Here is a 19,522-nt window from a genome sequence, read left to right on the forward strand (position 1 = left end):
AGGGCATTTTGAAAACACTTCCATCATCATCCTAATTCCACTTGCTGCTTCATTGTCAAGGTGCAAAAGCGAATGGTCTGGTGTTAGCGTGTTAGCGTCAAGCTGTCAGAGAGATTAAAATAGCACGAGCGGTCTTGCTGAATTCTCACCACCTTCCTGTATTGTTTACATTGTCTACATCTCCGTGTGGTTCCGTTTGACTCGACATCGGGAAGCACAGTGTGCTATTAGTATGCATGACATACTAATTCCTGTTATATTCTAATTTCCTGCATGCCCTAAAGTCTTGGCGCTAGTCCTCCATAATGTCACTAGAGTGGATTATTTTTTTAGCACTTTTGTGTGTTTTTAATCAGGACAGAGTGACTGTTTGACATGCAACATTAATATTAGCCTGCAGTGGTTGGATGGATGGTTTGTTTATCGCGAGCGAGCGCAGACCCTTGAGGGTGTTGCGATATCTTTCTGCACGCTCAGATAAACCAGTTTAGCTCTAACACCCCAGTCCATGTTCTTATCGTGCAGATACACAGTCAACACAAATTTGTCACCAACAGCAGAGAATTGGGTCTAACAAAGCTCAGTGTTTTGTAGTGGCAGCCAATATTTAGTGTCTTGATTTAAACTATTAAACTAACATGTGGTAAACGTATGTTCAGAAGACTCGAGGCCGATTCACACTCGGTGCAAATTTTTGCCACAATGATTTAAAATGAAATAATGAACACTCTTTTGAAGTTGGCCTCATTTATGACCACAAGCACGAATTTCTGCGTAAATTGTTCATAAAACCATTTGTGCGTCATTTAGGTGCGAATGGTTTTTACGATCGAATGGTTTTCACAGAAATTAATTGTGCTCATCAATCCCGATTGGCCTCATTTATGATGATGAACAAAGAAATTCTGTTTAAATTGTTATGAAAACCATTCATTTGGTAATTCATGTGAGAATAGTTTATTGAACAATTTACACAGAAATCTGTTCTGCTCGTGAATCCTGATGCACCCCTTCACAATTGGACTCATTCATGACGAGCAGAGTGAATTTCTGTGTAAATTGTTTATGAAATTATTCATGTGGTAATTTACATGAGAATGGTTTTATGAACAAATGGTTCATTGAACAATTTACACTGAAATTCATTTTGCTCGTGAATCCCAATGCACCCCTTCACATATGGCCTCATTCATGATGACAAGCAAAACTTATTTCTGTGTAAATTGTTCATAAAACCATTCATGACATAATTTATGGTTAAATGGATTTACGAACGACTTATACAGAAAATGTATTCTGCTTGTGAATCCTGATGCACCCTTTCACATTTGGCCTCATTCATGACAAAGAGCATAACAATTCCTATAGAAAAAAATCAGAAAACCATTCATGCGAAAATGTACGTGAGAATGGTTTTAAAGGAATAGTTCACCCAAAAATGAAAATTCTCTCATTATTCACTTACCTTGATGCAGAACACAAATGAAGATTTTTAGAAGAAGAAAGAGCTCTGTCAGGTCCTTATAATGGAAGTAAACAGGTGCCAGCACTTTGACAGTCCAAAAGTCACATTTAGGCAGCATAAAAGTGATCCATGCGACTCCAGTCGATCAATGAATGTCTTCTGAAGCAAATCGATACATTTGTGTAAAATATAAATCGATAATTAAAAAGTTATTAACTTTAAAAAACACTTCCTGTCAGCAGTTGACACATCACGTAGCTGTCACGTGACGTAAGTGAGTCGGTGCTTATTTAAAACAGAAGAACGAACGTCACATGAGAGTTCGGCCATTTTAAACAGCATCAGAGCCCTGGATGGAAGCGCCGATTTAAAGTTAAAAACGTTTTAATTATCGACTTGTTTCTTACATAAATCTAGCGATTCGCTTCAGAAGACATTCATTGATCGACTGGAGTCATGTGGATAACTTTTATGCTGCCTAAATGTGACTTTTGGATCGTCCATCTGCATCGTAAATTGTTCGGAAAATCATTCATGGTAATTTAAGGTGGAAAGGGTTTGCGGGAAATCAGTCAATAAGACATAAGCTTTTAGGGTCATATATCTGGTGCCACCATTTCTGATAGACTGATAAAAATTTGTAACGCACTCTCCGTGAATGTTTTATTGCAATTTTTTTGCATCATCGATTCGCATCTCTTTACTCTTTACAACATGTGAATGGAATGCATGATTGACCGCTTAGTACATCACACTGTCCTCTTCATTTAAACAACTGCTCGCTTAAAAATACATCACTAATGTGCAGTTTTCTTGCTTTGAAAAGTGTTTTGCAAGTGTGTTTTCTCGGTATGTCTATCCTCATTTCAACTTCCTGTTTTCTGTCTGTCTCTTCAGTTTTCACAGACTCATGCTGAGCTGAGCAATGGATGAAAAATTCCTCCCGGTAGTCTTTAATAATCCTGTAGTCTTAGATGCACTTCATGAAATCCTCATTTATTCTATTATGTCGGACTCTTGTACGCTGCTAAGACTTTGTGTATTTGCAGACTAATTACTGAATGCAAAATAAAGCACAAATGTATGATCAGTATTCTCTCCACACTCCCTTTACCATGTATCAAAGAAGGCATTTAAGGGCCATTTTCATTTGAGCCATCAGAGAATATGTAGATTATTAATCATAAAACACAAATTGTTATTGCAGCATTCCTGGCATGTCACCAGAATTTTTCAAGAGTAGTTTTGGCAGAGTTATAGTGTTTTTGTTAAACTCATATCTGTAATATACTGCATCCTTTCATGTGCCACTCAGACGAGACACAGGTAACATTAGGGGCAGTTCACACAGAACGCATCCTTGCGCTTAAAAGCACGAAAACAGCTTATCTCTTTTAACAAATTATTTTTAACTTGACACGTAATCTAAAAAAACAACAAAAGGCAGAGAAGCGGTCAAAGACATCTGTAAGTGCATGTTTACATAGGAAACAATTGGAAAAATAATGTGTTTGGTGTAAACAGCCCCTATATGTTGAAGTGCTTTTTGAATCTGTAAAAGGACAGTTCCTGACCACTTTTATAAATTAAAGATGGTAAATTGCAGTAGAGTTTCCAGATTGTTTCACCAACATGTCAACATTTGGTCCTGTTCACACGTTATCTTAACCTAAATATACGGCATTTGTGGTACATTTATTGCAAAAGCATTATGTTTGAAAGCAAAACGGTTCTAGTCTGAGATGAGGCAGGGGTCAGAAGTCATTGACAAACCATCACTCACTCTTTGTGTCAGAAGCACGTGTATGACAGGTGAAATATAATATTTGGACTGGTGTAAATACCGGTGACCTGTGTCAGATCACCTGCAGGGAGCTTCAGATGGCAAACAGACAGCTGTTGACTTGTTTTGGTCTTAATGACAGACAGGAAATCGATCTGCCGTGATCTTTGGGACTTTTAGAGCTAAATGAGTCCCATAAATATCTCCACGTCAACAAAAGCTCGAGAATTTAAAGGGCTCATAATCTACAGAGATATTTGTGTTGTGTCAGGTTTATTAAATTGCCGTCATCAGCGGTTATAGCACCTGCGCTATAGCACTTTTTGTTTACTACAAACAAACCCAAAGCCTGCGCGTACATGCAAACACACTTCTGCTTTTTTATGATATCTCTCTTCAGTGGTGTAAGCTGTATTTGTAAGTGTGAACTCACTCTCTCTCTGTGTTTGTCTCTGATAGTGGAGGTAGAGCACTGAAGGACACTAAGAGTATAAAGAGAGAGTAAAATAGGCCAGAGAGAGAGAGGACAGAAAGTGTTATGAGCTGTTCAGACTGAAAGTGATCACTGGATGTGTTGTTGGTCACACTAATGTTATTGGTGGACTGCACAACTGGTTAGAGCTTTTACAAATCTGATCACAAATGAGATGTGTTGCTTGTAAAAAAAAAGCATCAGTTTTCTAAAATTTGGAGGTGAAAGTGTTTTTATTTATACTGTGGCAGTGAATAATGCTTCATATCATGAACAATTTATCAATATATGAATCAAACTCACTCAGAATGCCAACAATTTCTGACACGGTTTTCCGTGCATCATTTAAAAAAATATATACGGTCCCATAAGGTGTCTTAACTACTATGTACTAACATTAAAATACATACAATACAATGTATTTATTGTGTAACTACATGATGATCTGCAAAACTCTCACAAGATTCACATTTGCTGCTACTGAGGTTGATGTACAGAGGTTGATGTACAGTACTGTATAGGTAGGTTTAGAGTAGGGGTTGGGTTACACTCTGTCTACACTGGACGCGAGCAGCGCGACGTGGCATTTCGAAAGAAATTGAACCTATTATAATCAGTGATGCTGTCTACACTGGAAGCGTCTGTTGCAGAGTGTCCGTCGAGCCGACAGTAAACGGGTGTCCCATTCCATTTTGCGCAGCATGCGCTGCCGCTTCTACTGTCAACAACACAAATAAACCGTTTAGAACAATCAGAAGAATCAGAATTAGCTTTATTGCCAAGTATGCTTACACATACAAGGAGTTTGTCTTGGTGACAGAAGTTTCTATTGCACAAACAATACAACAACAAGACAGAGATGATAATAAAAAAAAAATAGAATAAAAATAAAAAGTGAATAGAAAATATAAGTCTGTATAGAAATACACAAAGTTTGCATACCCTGGCAGAAATTGTGAAATTTTGGCGTTGATTTTGAAAATATGACTGATCATGCAAAAATCGTCTTTTATTTAAGGATAGTGATCATATGAGGCCATTTATTATCACATAGTTGTTTGGCTCCTTTTTAAATCATAATGATAACAGAAATCACCCAAATGGCCCTGATCAAAAGTTTACATACCCTTGAGTTTGGCCTTGTTACAGACACACAAGGTGACACACACAGGTTTAAATGGCAATTAAAGATTAATTTCCCACGCCTGTGGCTTTTTAAATTGCAATTAGTGCCTGTGTATAAATAGTCGATGAGTTTGTTAGCTCTCACGTGGATGCACTGATCAGGCTAGCTACTGAGCCATGGGGAGCAGAAAAGAACTGTCAAAAGACCTGCGTAACAAGGTAATGGAACTTTATAAAGATGGAAAAGGATATAAAAAGATATCCAAAGCCTTGAAAATGCCAGTCAGTACTGTTCAATCACTTATTAAGAAGTGGAAAATTCGGGGATCTCTTGATATCAAGCCAAGGTCAGGTAGACCAAGAAAGATTTCAGCCACAACTGCCAGAAGAATTGTTCGGGATACAAAGGAAAAACCCACAGGTAACCTCAGGAGAAATACAGGCTGCTCTGGAAAAAGATGGTGTGGTTGTTTCATGGAGCACAATACGACAATACTTTAAAAAAAATGAGCTGCATGGTTGAGTTGCCAGAAAGAAGCATTTACTGTGCCAATGCCACAAAAAGCCCGGTTACAATATGCCCGACAACACCCTGACACGCCTCACAGCTTCTTGCACACTGTCATTTGGAGTGATGAGACCAAAATAGAGCTTTATGGTCACAACCATAAGCGCTATGTTTGGAGAGGGGTCAACAAGGCCTATAGTGAAAAGAATACCATCCCCACTGTGAAGCATAGTGGTGGCTCACTGATGGGGGTGTGTGAGCTCTAAAGGCACAGGGGATCTTGTGAAAATTGTTGGCAAAATGAATGCAGCATGTTATCAGAAAATACTGGCAGACATTTTGCATTCTTCTGCACGAAAGCTGCACATGGGACGCTCTTGGACTTTCCAGCATGACAGTGACCTTAAGCACAAGGCCAAGTTGACCCTCCAGTGGTTACAGCAGAAAAAGGTGAAGGTTCTGGAGTGGCCATCACAGTCTCCTGACCTTAATATCATCGAGCCACACTGGGGAGATCTCAAACATGCGGTTCATGCAAGACGACCATAGACTTTGCATGACCTGGAGGCATTTTGCCAAGACGAATGGGCAGCTACACCACCTGCAAGAATTTGGGGCCTCATAGACAACTATTACAAAAGACTGCATGCTGTCATTGATGCTAAAGGGGGTAATACACAGTATTAAAAACTAAGGGTATGCAGACTTTTGAACAGGAGTCATTTAATTTTTTTCTTTGTTGCCATGTTTTGTTTTATGATTGTGCCATTCTGTTATAACCTACAGTTGAATATGAATCCCATAAGAAATAAAAGAAATGTGTTTTGCCTGCACACTCATGTTTTCTTTAAAAAGGGTACATATATTACCAATTCTCCAAGGGTATGCAAACTTTTTTGCACAACTGTATATACGTATTTACAAATACAAATCTGTTATATATAGATGCAAGAGAATGTATAGTAGAAGAGATAGGTTATGTTGGATAAATATAAATAGACTAAGCTGTGTATTGCACATAATTATTGCTCAATGGGGCAGTTTTAACTGTTCATGAGATGGATAGCCTGAGGGAAAACTGTTCCTGTGCCTGATGGTTCTGTTGCTCAGTGCTCTGTAGTGCCTGTCAGAAAGCAACAGTTCAAAAAGGTAGTGGGCTGGGTGAGTGGGGTCCAGAGTGATTTTTCCAGCCATTTTCCTCACTCTGGAAGTGTACAGTTCTTTAAGCGAGGGCAGGGGGCAACCAGTAATCCATTCAGCAGTCTGAACTGTCCTTTATAGTCTTCTGATGTCCGATTTCATAGTTGAACCAAACCAGGCAGTTATTGAAGTGCAGAGGACAGACTCAATGACTGCTGAGTAGAACTGTATCAGCAGCGCCAGTGGCAGGTTAAACTTCCTCATCTGGCGAAGGAAGTACCACCTCTGCTGGGCCTTCTTCACAATGGAGTCAGTGTGGGTCTCCCACTTCAGGTCCTGTGAGATGGTAGTGCCCAGGAACCTGAATGACTCCACTGCTGTCACAGTGCTGTTTAGAATGGTGAGCAGGGTCAATGTTGGGGTGTTCCTCCTAAAGTCCACTATCATCTCCACTGTTTTGAGCGTGTTCAGCTCCAGGATGTTTTGACTGCACCAGTGAGCCAGCCGTTCAACCTCCTTTCTGTATACAGACTCATCGTCATCTTGGATGAGACCGATGACAGTAGTGTCATCTGCAAACTTCAGGAGCTTGACAGAGGGGTCCTTGGCAGTGCAGTCATTGGTATATAGGGAGAAGATTAGTGGGGAGAGCAAACATCCCTGGGGGGCTCCAGTGCTGGTCGTACATGTGCTGAAAGTGAATTTCCCCTGTCTCACTCGCTGCTGCCTGTCAGTCAGAAAGCTGGTGATCCACTGACAGAGAGACATTGGAACACAGAGTTGGTGTAATTTAGTCCAGAGAATAGCTGGGATGATGGTGTTGAAAGCCGACCTGAAGTCCACATAAAGGATCCTCGCATATGTCTCTGGTCTGTCCAGATGTTGCAGGATATGATGCAATCCCATGTTGACTGCATCATCCACAGACCTGTTTTCTCAATAAGCAAATTGAAGGGGATCTAGTAAGGGTCCAGTGATGTCCTTCAGGTGGGCCAACACCAGTCTCTCAAATGGCTTCATGACCACAGACACCAGAGCGATGGGTCTGTAGTCATTAAGTCCTGTGATTTTGGGTTTCTTTGGGACAGGAATGATGGTGGAGTGTTTGAAGCAGCAGGGAACTTCACACTGCTCCAGTGATTGGTATTTGGTAGCATTGCCTTTAAATTGTTTAACTTGGGTCAAACGTTTTGGGTAGCCTTCCACAAGCTTCTCACAATAAGTTGCTGGAATTTTGGCCCATTCCTCCAGACAGAACTGAGTTAACGGAGTCAGGTTTGTAGGCCTCCTTGCTCGCACACGCTTTTTCAGTTCTGCCCACAAACTTTCTATCGGATTGAGGTCAGGGCTTTGCAATGGCCACTCCAATACCTTGACCTTTTTGTCCTTAAGCCGTTTTGCCACAACTTTGGAGGTATGCTTGGGGTCATTGTCCATTTGGAAGACCCATTTGTGACCGAGCTTTAACTTCCTGGCTGATGTCTTGAGATGCTGCTTCAATATATCCACATAATTTTCCTTCCTTATGATGCCATCTATTTTGTGAAGTGCACCTGTACCTCCTGCAGCAAAGCACCACCACAACATGATGCTGCCACCCCCATGCTTCACGGTTGGGATGGTGTTCTTCGGCTTGCAAGCCTCACCCTTTTTCCTTCAAACATAAGGATGGCCAAACAGTTCCATTTTTGTTTCATCAGACCAGAGGACATTTCTCCAAAAAGTAAGCTTTTTGTCCCCATGCGTAATTGCAAACTGTAGTCTGGCTTTTTATGCCGGTTTTGGAGTAGTGGCTTCTTCCTTGCTGAGCAGCCTTTCAGGTTATGTTGATATAGGACTCGTTTTTACTGTGGATATAGATAATTGTCTACCTGTTTCCTCCAGCATCTTCACAAGGTCCTTTGCTGTTGTTCTGGGATTGAGTTGCACTTTTTGCACCAAACTACGTTCAACTCTAGGAGACAGAATGTGTCTCCTTCCCGAGCGGTATGATGGCTTTGTGGTCCCATGGTGTTTATACTTGCGTACTATTGTTTGTACAGATGAACGTGGTAACTTCAGGTGTTTGGAAATTGCTCCCAAGGATGAACCAGACTTGTGGATGTCCACAATGTTTTTTCTGAGGTCTTGGCTGTTTCTTTTGATTTTCCCATGATGTCAAACAAAGAGGCACTGAGTTTAAAGGTAGGCCTTAAAATACATCCACAGGTACACCTCCGATTAGCTCCAATTAGCCTATCAGAAGCTAAATTAGGCTTGGCATCATTTTCTGGAATTTTCCAAGCTGCTTAAAGGCACAATTAACTTAGTGTATGTAAACTTCTGACCCACTGGAATTGTGTAGTCAATTAAAAGTGAAACAATCTGTCTGTAAACAACTGTTGGAAAAATTACTCATGTCATGCACAAAGTAGATGTCCTAAACGACTTGCCAAAACTATAGTTTGCTAATATGAAATCTGTGGAGTGGTTAAAAAATGAGTTTTAATGACTTGAACCTAAGTGTATATAAACTTCTGACTTCAACTCTATGTTAAATAAGTCTTAGTAGGAATGCACATATCCTCACAGAAACTGATATATGATGTCACAGTATCTGTGAGTTCTTCCAGATTGGTGTCTGCAGCCTCAAATACACTCCAATCAGTGCAGTCAAAGCAGGCTTGTAGTTCCAGCTCTGCTTCATTGGTCCATCACTTAACAGCCTTTACTACAGGTTTAGCTGATTTTAGATTCTGCCTGTAGGTTGGAAGATGAACCAGACAGTGATCAGAGAGTCCTAAAACTGCACATGGGACAGAGCGATATGCATCCTTTATTGTTTTGTAGCAATGATCCAGTGTATTTCTGTCTCTGATGGAGCATGTAATGTGCTGTCTGTATTTTGGCAGTTCACGGGTGAGGTTGGCTTTGTTAAAATTGCCAAGAATAATAATAAGTGAGTCCGGGTATTGTTGTTCCATGTCCGTGATCTGATCAGCCAGCTGTTGCAGCACTGTGGAGGAATATAAACACACACCAGATAAATGAGGAAAACTCCTGTGGCGAGTAGAAAGGCTTACAATTGATAAAGAGTGCTTCCAAATTAGGACAGCACATCTTCTTTAACGTTGTTACATCTGTACGCCAACTTTCACTGATGTAAAATCATGTTTCACCGCCTCGTGTTTTCCCTGTTAACTCCATGAACAGCTGAAAGCCCAGCAGATGTAACGCACTGTTCAGAAAGGCTTCACTCAGCCAGGTTTCTGTGAAGCACAAGGCAGCAGAGTTTGAAAAGTCCATGTTTGTACAGGTGAGGAGATGTAGTTTGTCTGTTTTGTTAGGGAGAGAGTGGAGATTCACTAGATGAATACTTGGCAGCGCTGTTCGAAAGCCACGCTGACGGAGCTTTACCAGCATCTCACAACACAGCTGAATGTTCAGCAGTTTGTCCCTGGTAAAACTGATTGGAGAAAAAATGATTAAACACAGGACAAACAACCAAAAACAACAAAAGAGTAGGAGAGCTCCACTACCCCGAGCCTGCCATCCGTGTTACTGTGTCATTGCATCCAGTGTAGACAGCCTCAAGCTGTCGCGTTGCATCAACAAACGCAGCCGGTGTAGATAGGGTGTTAGGGTTAGGGGTTAGGATAAGGGTTGGGGTTGGGTTAGGATTTAGGGTAAGGTTAAGTTTAAGTTTAGGGTTAGGATTTAGAGTAAGGATTAGGTTAGTGTAAGGTTTAGGGTTAGGGTTAACACTAGTACTACAGATGTAATTAAATGAAGATACTTTAAATTTAAGTTAAGTGCAACAACACAAATTATGTACATAATAAATTCATTGTATCAAATGCAAAGTAGTACATACTAGTTTAAGATCCCTAATATAAAGTTGGTCTAGTATTTATTAAACATAGTAAACAGATCATATAGAATAGAGTGAATTCACTCAGTAAAATGTACTTCTTTTCCATCTTGCCTGCGCTCGTCTACAGTATCTCGTTACGTGTAGAAATTCTGTTGAATTTCTAAGTTCATTTGAAACTTAATGGCCAGACCTGTGTGTGAGTGTGTTCTTTCTTCTATTTCAGGAGACAAATGAAATTGTGGCCATTAAGAAGTTCAAGGACAGTGAGGGTAAGACTCATCCTCTCTATTTACAGTCCAGACGCAGGTGTTTAAAAAGCTTGAGTTATGTAGGAAAACTGCATTCACAATATCTGAAGGTATCGGAGACTTTCGTCTGACCTGATTTACACACCACATGAATTCAATGTCCAGAAATAGATGCTTAATGTTATGTCTTTATGTTAGAATGAAACAGAATATTATAGTTTTGAGTTTAGTTTTCATTTGTAATTTCTTATCAGTTTGTCTTTCCAATATATTTCTTTCTTTCCAATTTATTTAGTTCACTCTTCGACTTTAGTTTGTGTTTTCATTGCTTTTTTTTTTTGTTGTTTCGTTTCAGTGTAGCTGGTTTTTATTTTAGTTTTAGTATTTTACGGCAGCCAAAACTAACTGCATTAACTGATATAATTTAAATATATACTTAATTTTGTTACATTTTTCAGAGTAGTGTTGCGTTACCTCTATCTTGTGACATTTACAGTACATGCTTAATTAAAGCGGGTTGCAAAGGTTCGAAGTTTTATTATATACTGTGTTAAAAACTAAAACAAATTAAAGGTAATTTTTATTTTCCTTAATTCAAGGATATAAAAATATATTTTAGTTTAGTTTATTTTTTTCCCTAAAAAAATATTAGCTTTTATTTTATCCATTAACAACATTTTTTCCGTTTAGTTTTCATTGTAGTTTTCATTGGCGGTAATAACACTGGGATGAAGTTCCAGTGTTGTAGAATGTTTTTTTTAAAGTAAAATGTTACATTATTGTGTTAGTAAAAGTAACAAATTGCATTGTATAGTTTCTTTTTAGGAAGAGTCATGTGCTTGTTACTTTTACATCACTTTTTCTTACCATCAGATGCCATTGTTCTTTTTTCTCTCAAAGTGGTATGTTAATGATTCTCCAACATACTGTAGTTACCATGCAATGACTGTAACGCAGTATTCGTTCACATGCGTCGCGCACACTGTGTAGGTCTTCGTAACTGCATTATAGGGAAGGGAGATGTTTTCATTTGTATTTTTCTGTCAATAAATAATGTAACTTGAAAGGTAGCATGCATTATTTATTAAAAAACGTAAGTGTTATGGTGTAAATTCAAAAAGTAAACATGTTATTGTACACGTTACTTCCTAAACATGATCTAAATACACAAAACGTGTTACTTGTAGCATGTTACCCTCAACAGTTCCCAGTTCTGATGAGACTATTTTCTACCACAACATTCTTTAAAAATAAAATAACCCGACGCTGACTACCACCCCTGGAGTTGCGATTTCGAATCCAGGGTGCGCTGAGTGACTCCAGTCAGGTCTCCTAAGCAACCAAATTGGCCAGGTTGCTAGGGAGGGTAGAGTCACATGGGGTAACCTCCTCACTCTCAATGGGGCGTGTGTTAAATTGTGCGTGGATCGTGGAGAGTAGCATAAGCCTCCACATGCGGAGTCTCCGCGGTGTCATGCACGACGAGCCATGTTATAAGATGTGCAGATTGACGTCTCAGAAGCGGAGGCAACTGAGACTTGTCCTCCGCCACCCAGATTGAGGTGAGCAACCGCACCACCACGAGGACCTACTAAATAGTGGGAATTGGGCATTCCAAATTGGGAGATAAGGGGATAAAATAAAAAAAATAACCCTGAGATTAGGTGCCCTCGCATTCTGCTGTTTTTTTTTTTTTCTTTCTCACTGTATTTCTTTCTTTTGATTCAGAAAATGATGAGGTGAAGGAAACAACCATGCGGGAGCTGAAAATGCTCCGTACACTCAAGCAGGAGAACATCGTAGAGCTGAAGGAGGCGTTTCGGCGGCGGGGGAAACTCTACCTCGTTTTTGAGTATGTCGAGAAGGTAAGAGAGAGCGAGACACACATAGACCTTCAGCCCCATTTACCTCTGCATAGATTTGTTTAGATGATTGAATGTGTGTGTAGAACATGTTGGAGCTGTTGGAGGACATGCCCAACGGTGCTCCACCTGACAAGGTTCGGAACTACATCTATCAGCTGATCAAAGCCATTCACTGGTGCCATAAGAATGATATTGTCCACAGAGGTGAGAGATCACATGTATGCATAACACCAACACACATTCACATTCACACATACACTAGCGTTTAAGAGTTTGGAATCACCACAATATTTTTATGTTTTTGAAATAGGTGTGAAAAAAGTGAAATGAAAGTGTACTCAATACTCAAGCAAAAAAGACATTGTATTGCAATGCTCAAATATCACTAAATAGCACAACTGTTTTTAACTGTTCTAATAATATGACAAGTTTCTTGGTACCAAATTTGCACATTAGAATAATTTCTCAAGGATTAAGGGGCGGTCACACTAGGCTTTGAGCAACACGGACCAGGATGTGATGTCACGCACGAAAGCACACAAATAACAAATAATATTATATTAGAAATATTCAAATATGCCATCTACTCACCTTCCTGCAACAATAAAAACGCACTTTTTGTAACACAATTATGTATTGAATTGAGCCAAGAGGTCAGCGTGTGACGTTTCGACATTCTATGGACTACAAGTAGTGTGGCTCAGGCGTTTCCAGTTACAGCATTCAGCGTGTCTACGTGCAGAGATTTATTCATGGGAAGGCAGATTATTTCTTTGTTTTAGAGCTGTCAGTTGATTGAATCAATAAATCATATTTTTGGCGCTAACGTGATGTCTCAATTTTATAATGTGCTGAAATTTGCCTCTAAGAGATATATTTTTTCCTTTCTAAATGTAGATAAACTCCGCTCCTGAATAATAAATCAAACATGTATAACTTGCAGCAGTCTGGCCGTCTCATTAACACGTTTCATTCATTGATGATATTTCATACCAGTTGAGATTAAACGATAAATTCCACCATACAACAATTGCAAATAACTTTTAAAATCTTTAAAACGTTAAACAAGCTTTAAAAATCACTCCAAACAGAATGAAGCCATTGCATTACCAAATAAAATAAATAAATAAGTAATTGTGCTAAAATAGATTTAACCACACTACATACACTATATTGCCAAAAGTATTCGCTCATTTGCCTTTAGACGCATATGAACTTAAGTGACATCCCATTCTTAATCCATAGGGTTTAATATGATGTCGGCCCACCCTTTGCAGCTATAACAGCTTCAACTCTTCTGGGAAGGCTTTCCACAAGGTTTAGGAGTGTGTTTATGGGAATTTTTGACCATTCTTCCAGAAGCGCATTTGTGAGGTCAGACACTGATGTTGGACGAGAAGGCCTGGCTCACAGTCTTCGCTCTAATTCATCCCAAAGGTGCTCTATCGGGTTGAGGTCAGGACTCTGTGCAGGCCAGTCAAGTTCTTCCACACCAAACTCGCTCATCCATGTCTTTATGGACCTTGCTTTGTGCACTGGTGCGCAGTCATGTTGGAACAGGAAGGGGCCATCCCCAAACTGTTCCCACAAAGTTGGGAGCATGGAATTGTCCAAAATCTCTTGGTATGCTGAAGCATTCAGAGTTCCTTTCACTGGAACTAAGGGGCCAAGCCCAGCTCCTGAAAAACAACCCCACACCATAATCCCCCCTCCACCAAACTTCACAGTTGGCACAATGCAGTCAGACAAGTACCGTTCTCCTGGCAACCGCCCAACCCAGACTCGTCCATCAGATTGCCAGATGGAGAAGCGTGATTCGTCACTCCAGAGAAGGCGTCTCCACTGCTCTAGAGTCCAGTGGCGGCGTGCTTTACACCACTGCATCCGACGCTTTGCATTGCACTTGGTGATGTATGGCTTGGATGCAGCTGCTCGACCATGGAAACCCATTCCATGAAGCTCTCTATGCACTGTTCTTGAGCTAATCTGAAGGCCACATGAACTTTGGAGGTCTGTAGCGATTGACTCTGCAGAAAGTTGGCGACATCTGCGCACTATGCGCCTCAGCATCTGCTGACCCCGCTCTGTCATTTTACGTGGCCTACCACTTCGTGGCTGAGTTGTTGTCATTCCCAATCGCTTCCACTTTGTTATAATACCACTGACAGTTGACTGTGGAATATTTAGTAGCGAGGAAATTTCACGACTGGACTTGTTGCACAGGTGGCATCCTATCACAGTACCACGCTGGAATTCACTGAGCTCCTGAGAGCGGCCCATTCTTTCACAAATGTTTGTAGAAGCAGTCTGCATGCCTAGGTGCTTCATTTTATACACCTGTGGCCATGGAAGTGATTGGAACACCTGAATTCAATTATTTGGATGGGTGAGCGAATACTTTTGGCAATATAGTGTATATTTAATCTATTTCAAACGTTATAACTCAGTATCTTTAGCAGTTCTTACTTACGCATTTTCATTTCAACATTTACGATATACAGTACTCATCAGTGAAACAGTGACAAAATAAAGATTAAAACCTACATTTAATAAAAACAGGATGATGCATGCATTCATCGCTTCTCTCTCCCTCACATAGGTAACATGGCAATGACTGAAGCATGTAGTTGTTTAATTCAAAGAGCGCTGCTGGTGCTGACCCCCTTTGTCTCCTTCCACCTTTTTTCATTTGCGTTTCGAGCTGATCTGTGGTTAAATGTCTGCTACAGACCTTTAGTCTTTCTTAGATCAGCTCGGGCTGAATTAAAGCTCTGAAAACTGTTCTTCCACTGAATTTTGAAAAAGCTGTACACGGTAATGTTCCGAATATTTCTTCTCCTATCTCTAAAAAGATCCGTACTTTAAAATCCTCTTTCTAACACTCATTTTAAGTGCGTTTCGGGAATTAGGCAACTACGGCGCATGTAAACACATTTAACCGGAAACTAAGTGGAAGTACATCATGAGGCTGAGTGTAAGTAGTCAATTGGTCTATTGGTCAGAGTTCGCCAAACTTTAACTTTTGTACGCAGTGAACTGTGAAGTTTCTTCGCATGAGCTTGAGTTTCCGGACTCCCGTATTCGGATGTGTTCGAATGGGAGAAAATGGTGTGTGAAGTGTAGTGTGACCGGGACGTTAGGTGACTGGTAGACTGGACTAAATTGCTTATATTCTAAATGCCAAAAAACCCGAAATGGGTTTTTTATTGCCCACCAACTGACAGAAATATGAGCCCAAAGATGAGCACTGTGGCTGCAAGTTGTTGAGCCATAAAGTAGTTTATTAGCAGCGCCAGGCCACCCCAAGACAGAAGTTTACATTTATGACTGTCACGTTAATATTTTGTCATAAAACATTTTTATTTATACCTTTTATTATGGTTGATGATTAATGAAATGACTGTTCACTTAAAATAGCTCAAATTTCATATTTCACAACAACTTTACCAGAAACCCCATTTCTATCAGGAAGACTTGCAGACTTGAGTGAAATTCAAGATTACATTTATTTGATGAATATAAAACAGAAAATGTAATGTCTCTCTTTGGCGTAAGCCCCGTCTGGTGGTCCAAAGAAGTTGTACTCGGAACCGTCATATCCTGCCAGAGATAGGAGGCAGGGGCGAGGAGCCTACCCCCGTGCAGGACGGGACTCGACTGGTGGTGGTGGGATGGTGGAGGTTGCCATGTTAGCACAACTGAAACAGCAATGTGATAATGTGAGCAGACTTATAAAGCAATGGCTTACATGTGATTGGCTAGGAGTTACCTAGCTAATGGTGCGATGATGTACAGCTGCTAGTCTTCCCGCTAGAACTACGCTGCGCTTACATTTACTAACACTAAACGACAAACCGAACTTATCGAGAAATACATCCCCTTAGAAATGTTTGATTGATTAAAGCATGAAAACCAATAAGCAGAGCGGAGTGATCATGTCGAGTTTTCTCATGTATCTCATGTATGCATGTCATCATTATGACTCTGCTGGAGCTGCTGTTGTGATGATATGATAATCGATTTAGTCTTGAATCCGCTCGAATGTTTCCCAAATACATTAAACCACATATCCAGCATATTGGTCGACTGCAGCCACAGTGCCCTTCTTTAGGCTTATATTTCTGTCAGTTGGCGGGCAATAAAAAATCAGTTTAGTTTTTTTTGGCAGTGTTTGAAATGCAAAAAATCTACACAATAGCTTTTTGTCATATTTTTCATTGTTAAAATAGCCAAATTTGTTGGCTATTTCTCCCCTTTTTCCTCAAAGGAATGTGTGAGTAACTATGGTAACAAGGCTTCGCTTTCCCCTAAACTAAACCACATCCCTGGGTATGATGTGTTGCCGACTGTATCTATGGGATTTTCCTAATTTTTGGTCATCCGCTGTGCAAAAACTGTTATTCCGATTAGTTAGAAAAGCTATAGTGAGTCAGAACAGTCTGAAGGTCTGTGCTGAGTTTGGTGAATGTAACTCTACGAGGAGTAAAAATTTTGGTCTCGGATTGGGGATTTGGGAAAAACCCTAAACAAAGTCTGTAGAATAAGTCAAGCCAACATAGCGGCTGTTTCTCAATGTGCATTCTTTTGTGTTCTTACATTCTCGTGGACTCAATCAACGTCATCATTCACATCTGTAGTTAAATTTCAATACTCAACAGTGCAAGTACCGACAATGCATTAAATTACCTGGATGTGTCCTTGATCAGGCCGAATCGAGGGTATATCAAATGGTGTCTTGTGGGCAAGAACCCATTTGAAGTCCGCGAAGACATAGCAGAACTATGGTGGCAGACGAAGGACATTTATTGTTATGTTTTCCCTCAAGAGTTTCTCGCTGTAAGATGGAGAAAGTCTGACACCTTGTAAGAGTTGTCAGACTCCATCAACATTTGTTTTTTTGTTGTTTTTTTGGGCATCATAATGAAGTAATAAACAAATGGAGGAAGCGATTGTCAACAGCCTTTTTTTTTTTTTGCAATGTCACTAGTCCTGCAAAACGTCACTGGTGTGCGATGAAGTCTGTAGCTCTCTAACTGGCTACAAATGTGCTTAGATGGTCAATTGCGCAACAGGAAGATTGCAGCATATCTCAAAACTCATATAGGTGCATTTTATGTCCTCATGTCCTTTCGAGTTCATTCTTCCAAGGTAACTTGGCAAGACTGGTCTTCATAAAAAAGTCTGTTCTCTGCGTTCTTAGCATTGAGAAACACCCGATAATAATGTTCAACAATGCCAATGTTTTTTGCCATATTTCTAATTAATTTATTGTATCCTTGGTAAACAGAAGCACCAATTTCTTTCAAGATCAAAAATGTATCAGTGATTCCGAACTTTTGAATGGTAGTGGTGACAGTCAAAGAGAACAAAATGCTACTATGACCAAAAATCTATAATTGTGATTATTTTGAATGTAGTTGGAAGGAATAATCAATTTAGAATAGAATCGTATAGAATAGAAAAGAACAGAATAGTCTCAGTTATATGTATACTGTACAGTACTTTTCCAATTCTCCTGCTCTCTCTCTCTCTCTCTCTCTCTCTCTCTCTCTCTCTCTCTCTCTCTCTCTCTCTCTTTCTCTGCCTCATTCTGTCTCTCTCTCTCTCTAGATATCAAGCCAGAAAATCTCCTCATCAGTTCTGATGACGTGCTCAAACTGTGTGACTTTGGTAAGCATGAGGCACCAATCATTTTGCTGCCCTCGGCTCTGAGACAACAGCAGGTTGTCTGTCTCGCGCTCCAGACTCGATTGTCAGCCTGTCTGTTATCCATTTTAGACATGTGCTGGAGACAAGTGTTGATGTTTTCATTTGGAAATGCTGACACACACACACGCAGACTCTCTCCTTGAAAAAAGAAGAAAAACAGATAAGAACTTGTTTATTATCTCAGTTATTTCTCCTAGACAGCAATGAGATCAATGGAGAGCAAACTGAGACTTTTGCTGAAGTCTCCTGCCTCTCAAATGTTTCTTCTGGGAAAAAACTCAGTAATCTCCCATGTATCTCTAGAGTTTCAGAAGAGATCTCAACAATGAGTGCGTTTAGATGCACGATCATACACCCTTTATAATACTGTATGTTTACAGTTTTTTTTTTTTTTTTTTGTCCTAACTTTGCAAGCATTTAATGCTGGTAATTTCCCTTTTTTTTTTCATTTATCACCTTCCATCACAGATCGCATGCATGTTCCTCATTGTTTCATTGAACATCTCAGTCTCTGAATGGACTAGAAGGTCTACCGTTGGAAAGTTGAGATCCTCAGCTTTGTGTTAATATATAACATTTCATTACCAATAGTATAACATACACTATATGGCCAAAAGTTTGTGGACACCCCCTTCTAATTAACGAATTTGGTTACTCCATTAAATCCAGTAAAGAAAAATCTTAATGTTTCTTTATGAAATGGCTTGGGCTTTGTGTGCTTCCAAATTTGTGGCAACTGTTTGGGGATAGCCCTTTTCTGTTCCAGCATGACAATGCCCCTGTGAACAAAGTGAGGTCCATAAAGAAATGGTTTACTGTGTCTGGCGTGGAAGAAATTGACTGGCCTGCACAAAGCCTAGACCTGAACCCCACTGATCACTTTTGGGGTGAATTGGAACAGCAACTGTAAGTCAGGCCCCATCGACCAACATCAGTTCCTGACCTCACTGATAGCCTTGTGTCTGAATGAGAGCAAATCCCTGCAGCCATGTTACTACATACAGTATTGTGGAAAGCCTTCCCAAAAGAGTGGAAGCTGTTATTACAGCAAAGGGGGAAATTGATGCCTGAGATTTTGAAATCAAATGTTCATCAAGCACATATGGTGTCCACAAATTTTTGGCCATATAGTGTATTTTGAAGATGATTTGTTTTTTTATGCTTTTTCTGCTGGACTTAAAATGTTCTGGATATCGGAGATATAACATTGAATTAGTTTAGTTGAAGTAGTTAGTAGAAGCAGTGATTGGTGCAGACGTGAGATGTTGTCACAATTCACTTTGTGATTCTTTTGATAATCATTTGAGCTGTGGTGGTAGGGCGACAAAATAAACTGTACAGTCAAATTCCTGAG

The 19,522-nt window shown here is 40.0% G+C and overlaps 1 protein-coding gene across 4 annotated transcripts in view; it reads left to right on the forward strand.

Moving 5' to 3' along the window:
- Window positions 1-19,522, forward strand: part of LOC127418746 (cyclin-dependent kinase-like 5) — an 86,384-nt gene that overhangs the window by 48,311 nt on the left and 18,551 nt on the right. For all 4 annotated transcript variants that reach the window (XM_051659517.1, XM_051659516.1, XM_051659519.1 and 1 more), the window contains exons 4-7: window positions 10,570-10,615; window positions 12,323-12,459; window positions 12,543-12,663; window positions 18,070-18,129. In XM_051659517.1, coding sequence (XP_051515477.1) covers window positions 10,570-10,615; window positions 12,323-12,459; window positions 12,543-12,663; window positions 18,070-18,129 — 364 coding nt within the window. The remainder of the gene's footprint in view (window positions 1-10,569; window positions 10,616-12,322; window positions 12,460-12,542; window positions 12,664-18,069; window positions 18,130-19,522) is intronic.

This window comes from Myxocyprinus asiaticus, chromosome 28, assembly GCF_019703515.2.
Source record: "Myxocyprinus asiaticus isolate MX2 ecotype Aquarium Trade chromosome 28, UBuf_Myxa_2, whole genome shotgun sequence".
Lineage (NCBI taxonomy): Eukaryota > Metazoa > Chordata > Actinopteri > Cypriniformes > Catostomidae > Myxocyprinus > Myxocyprinus asiaticus.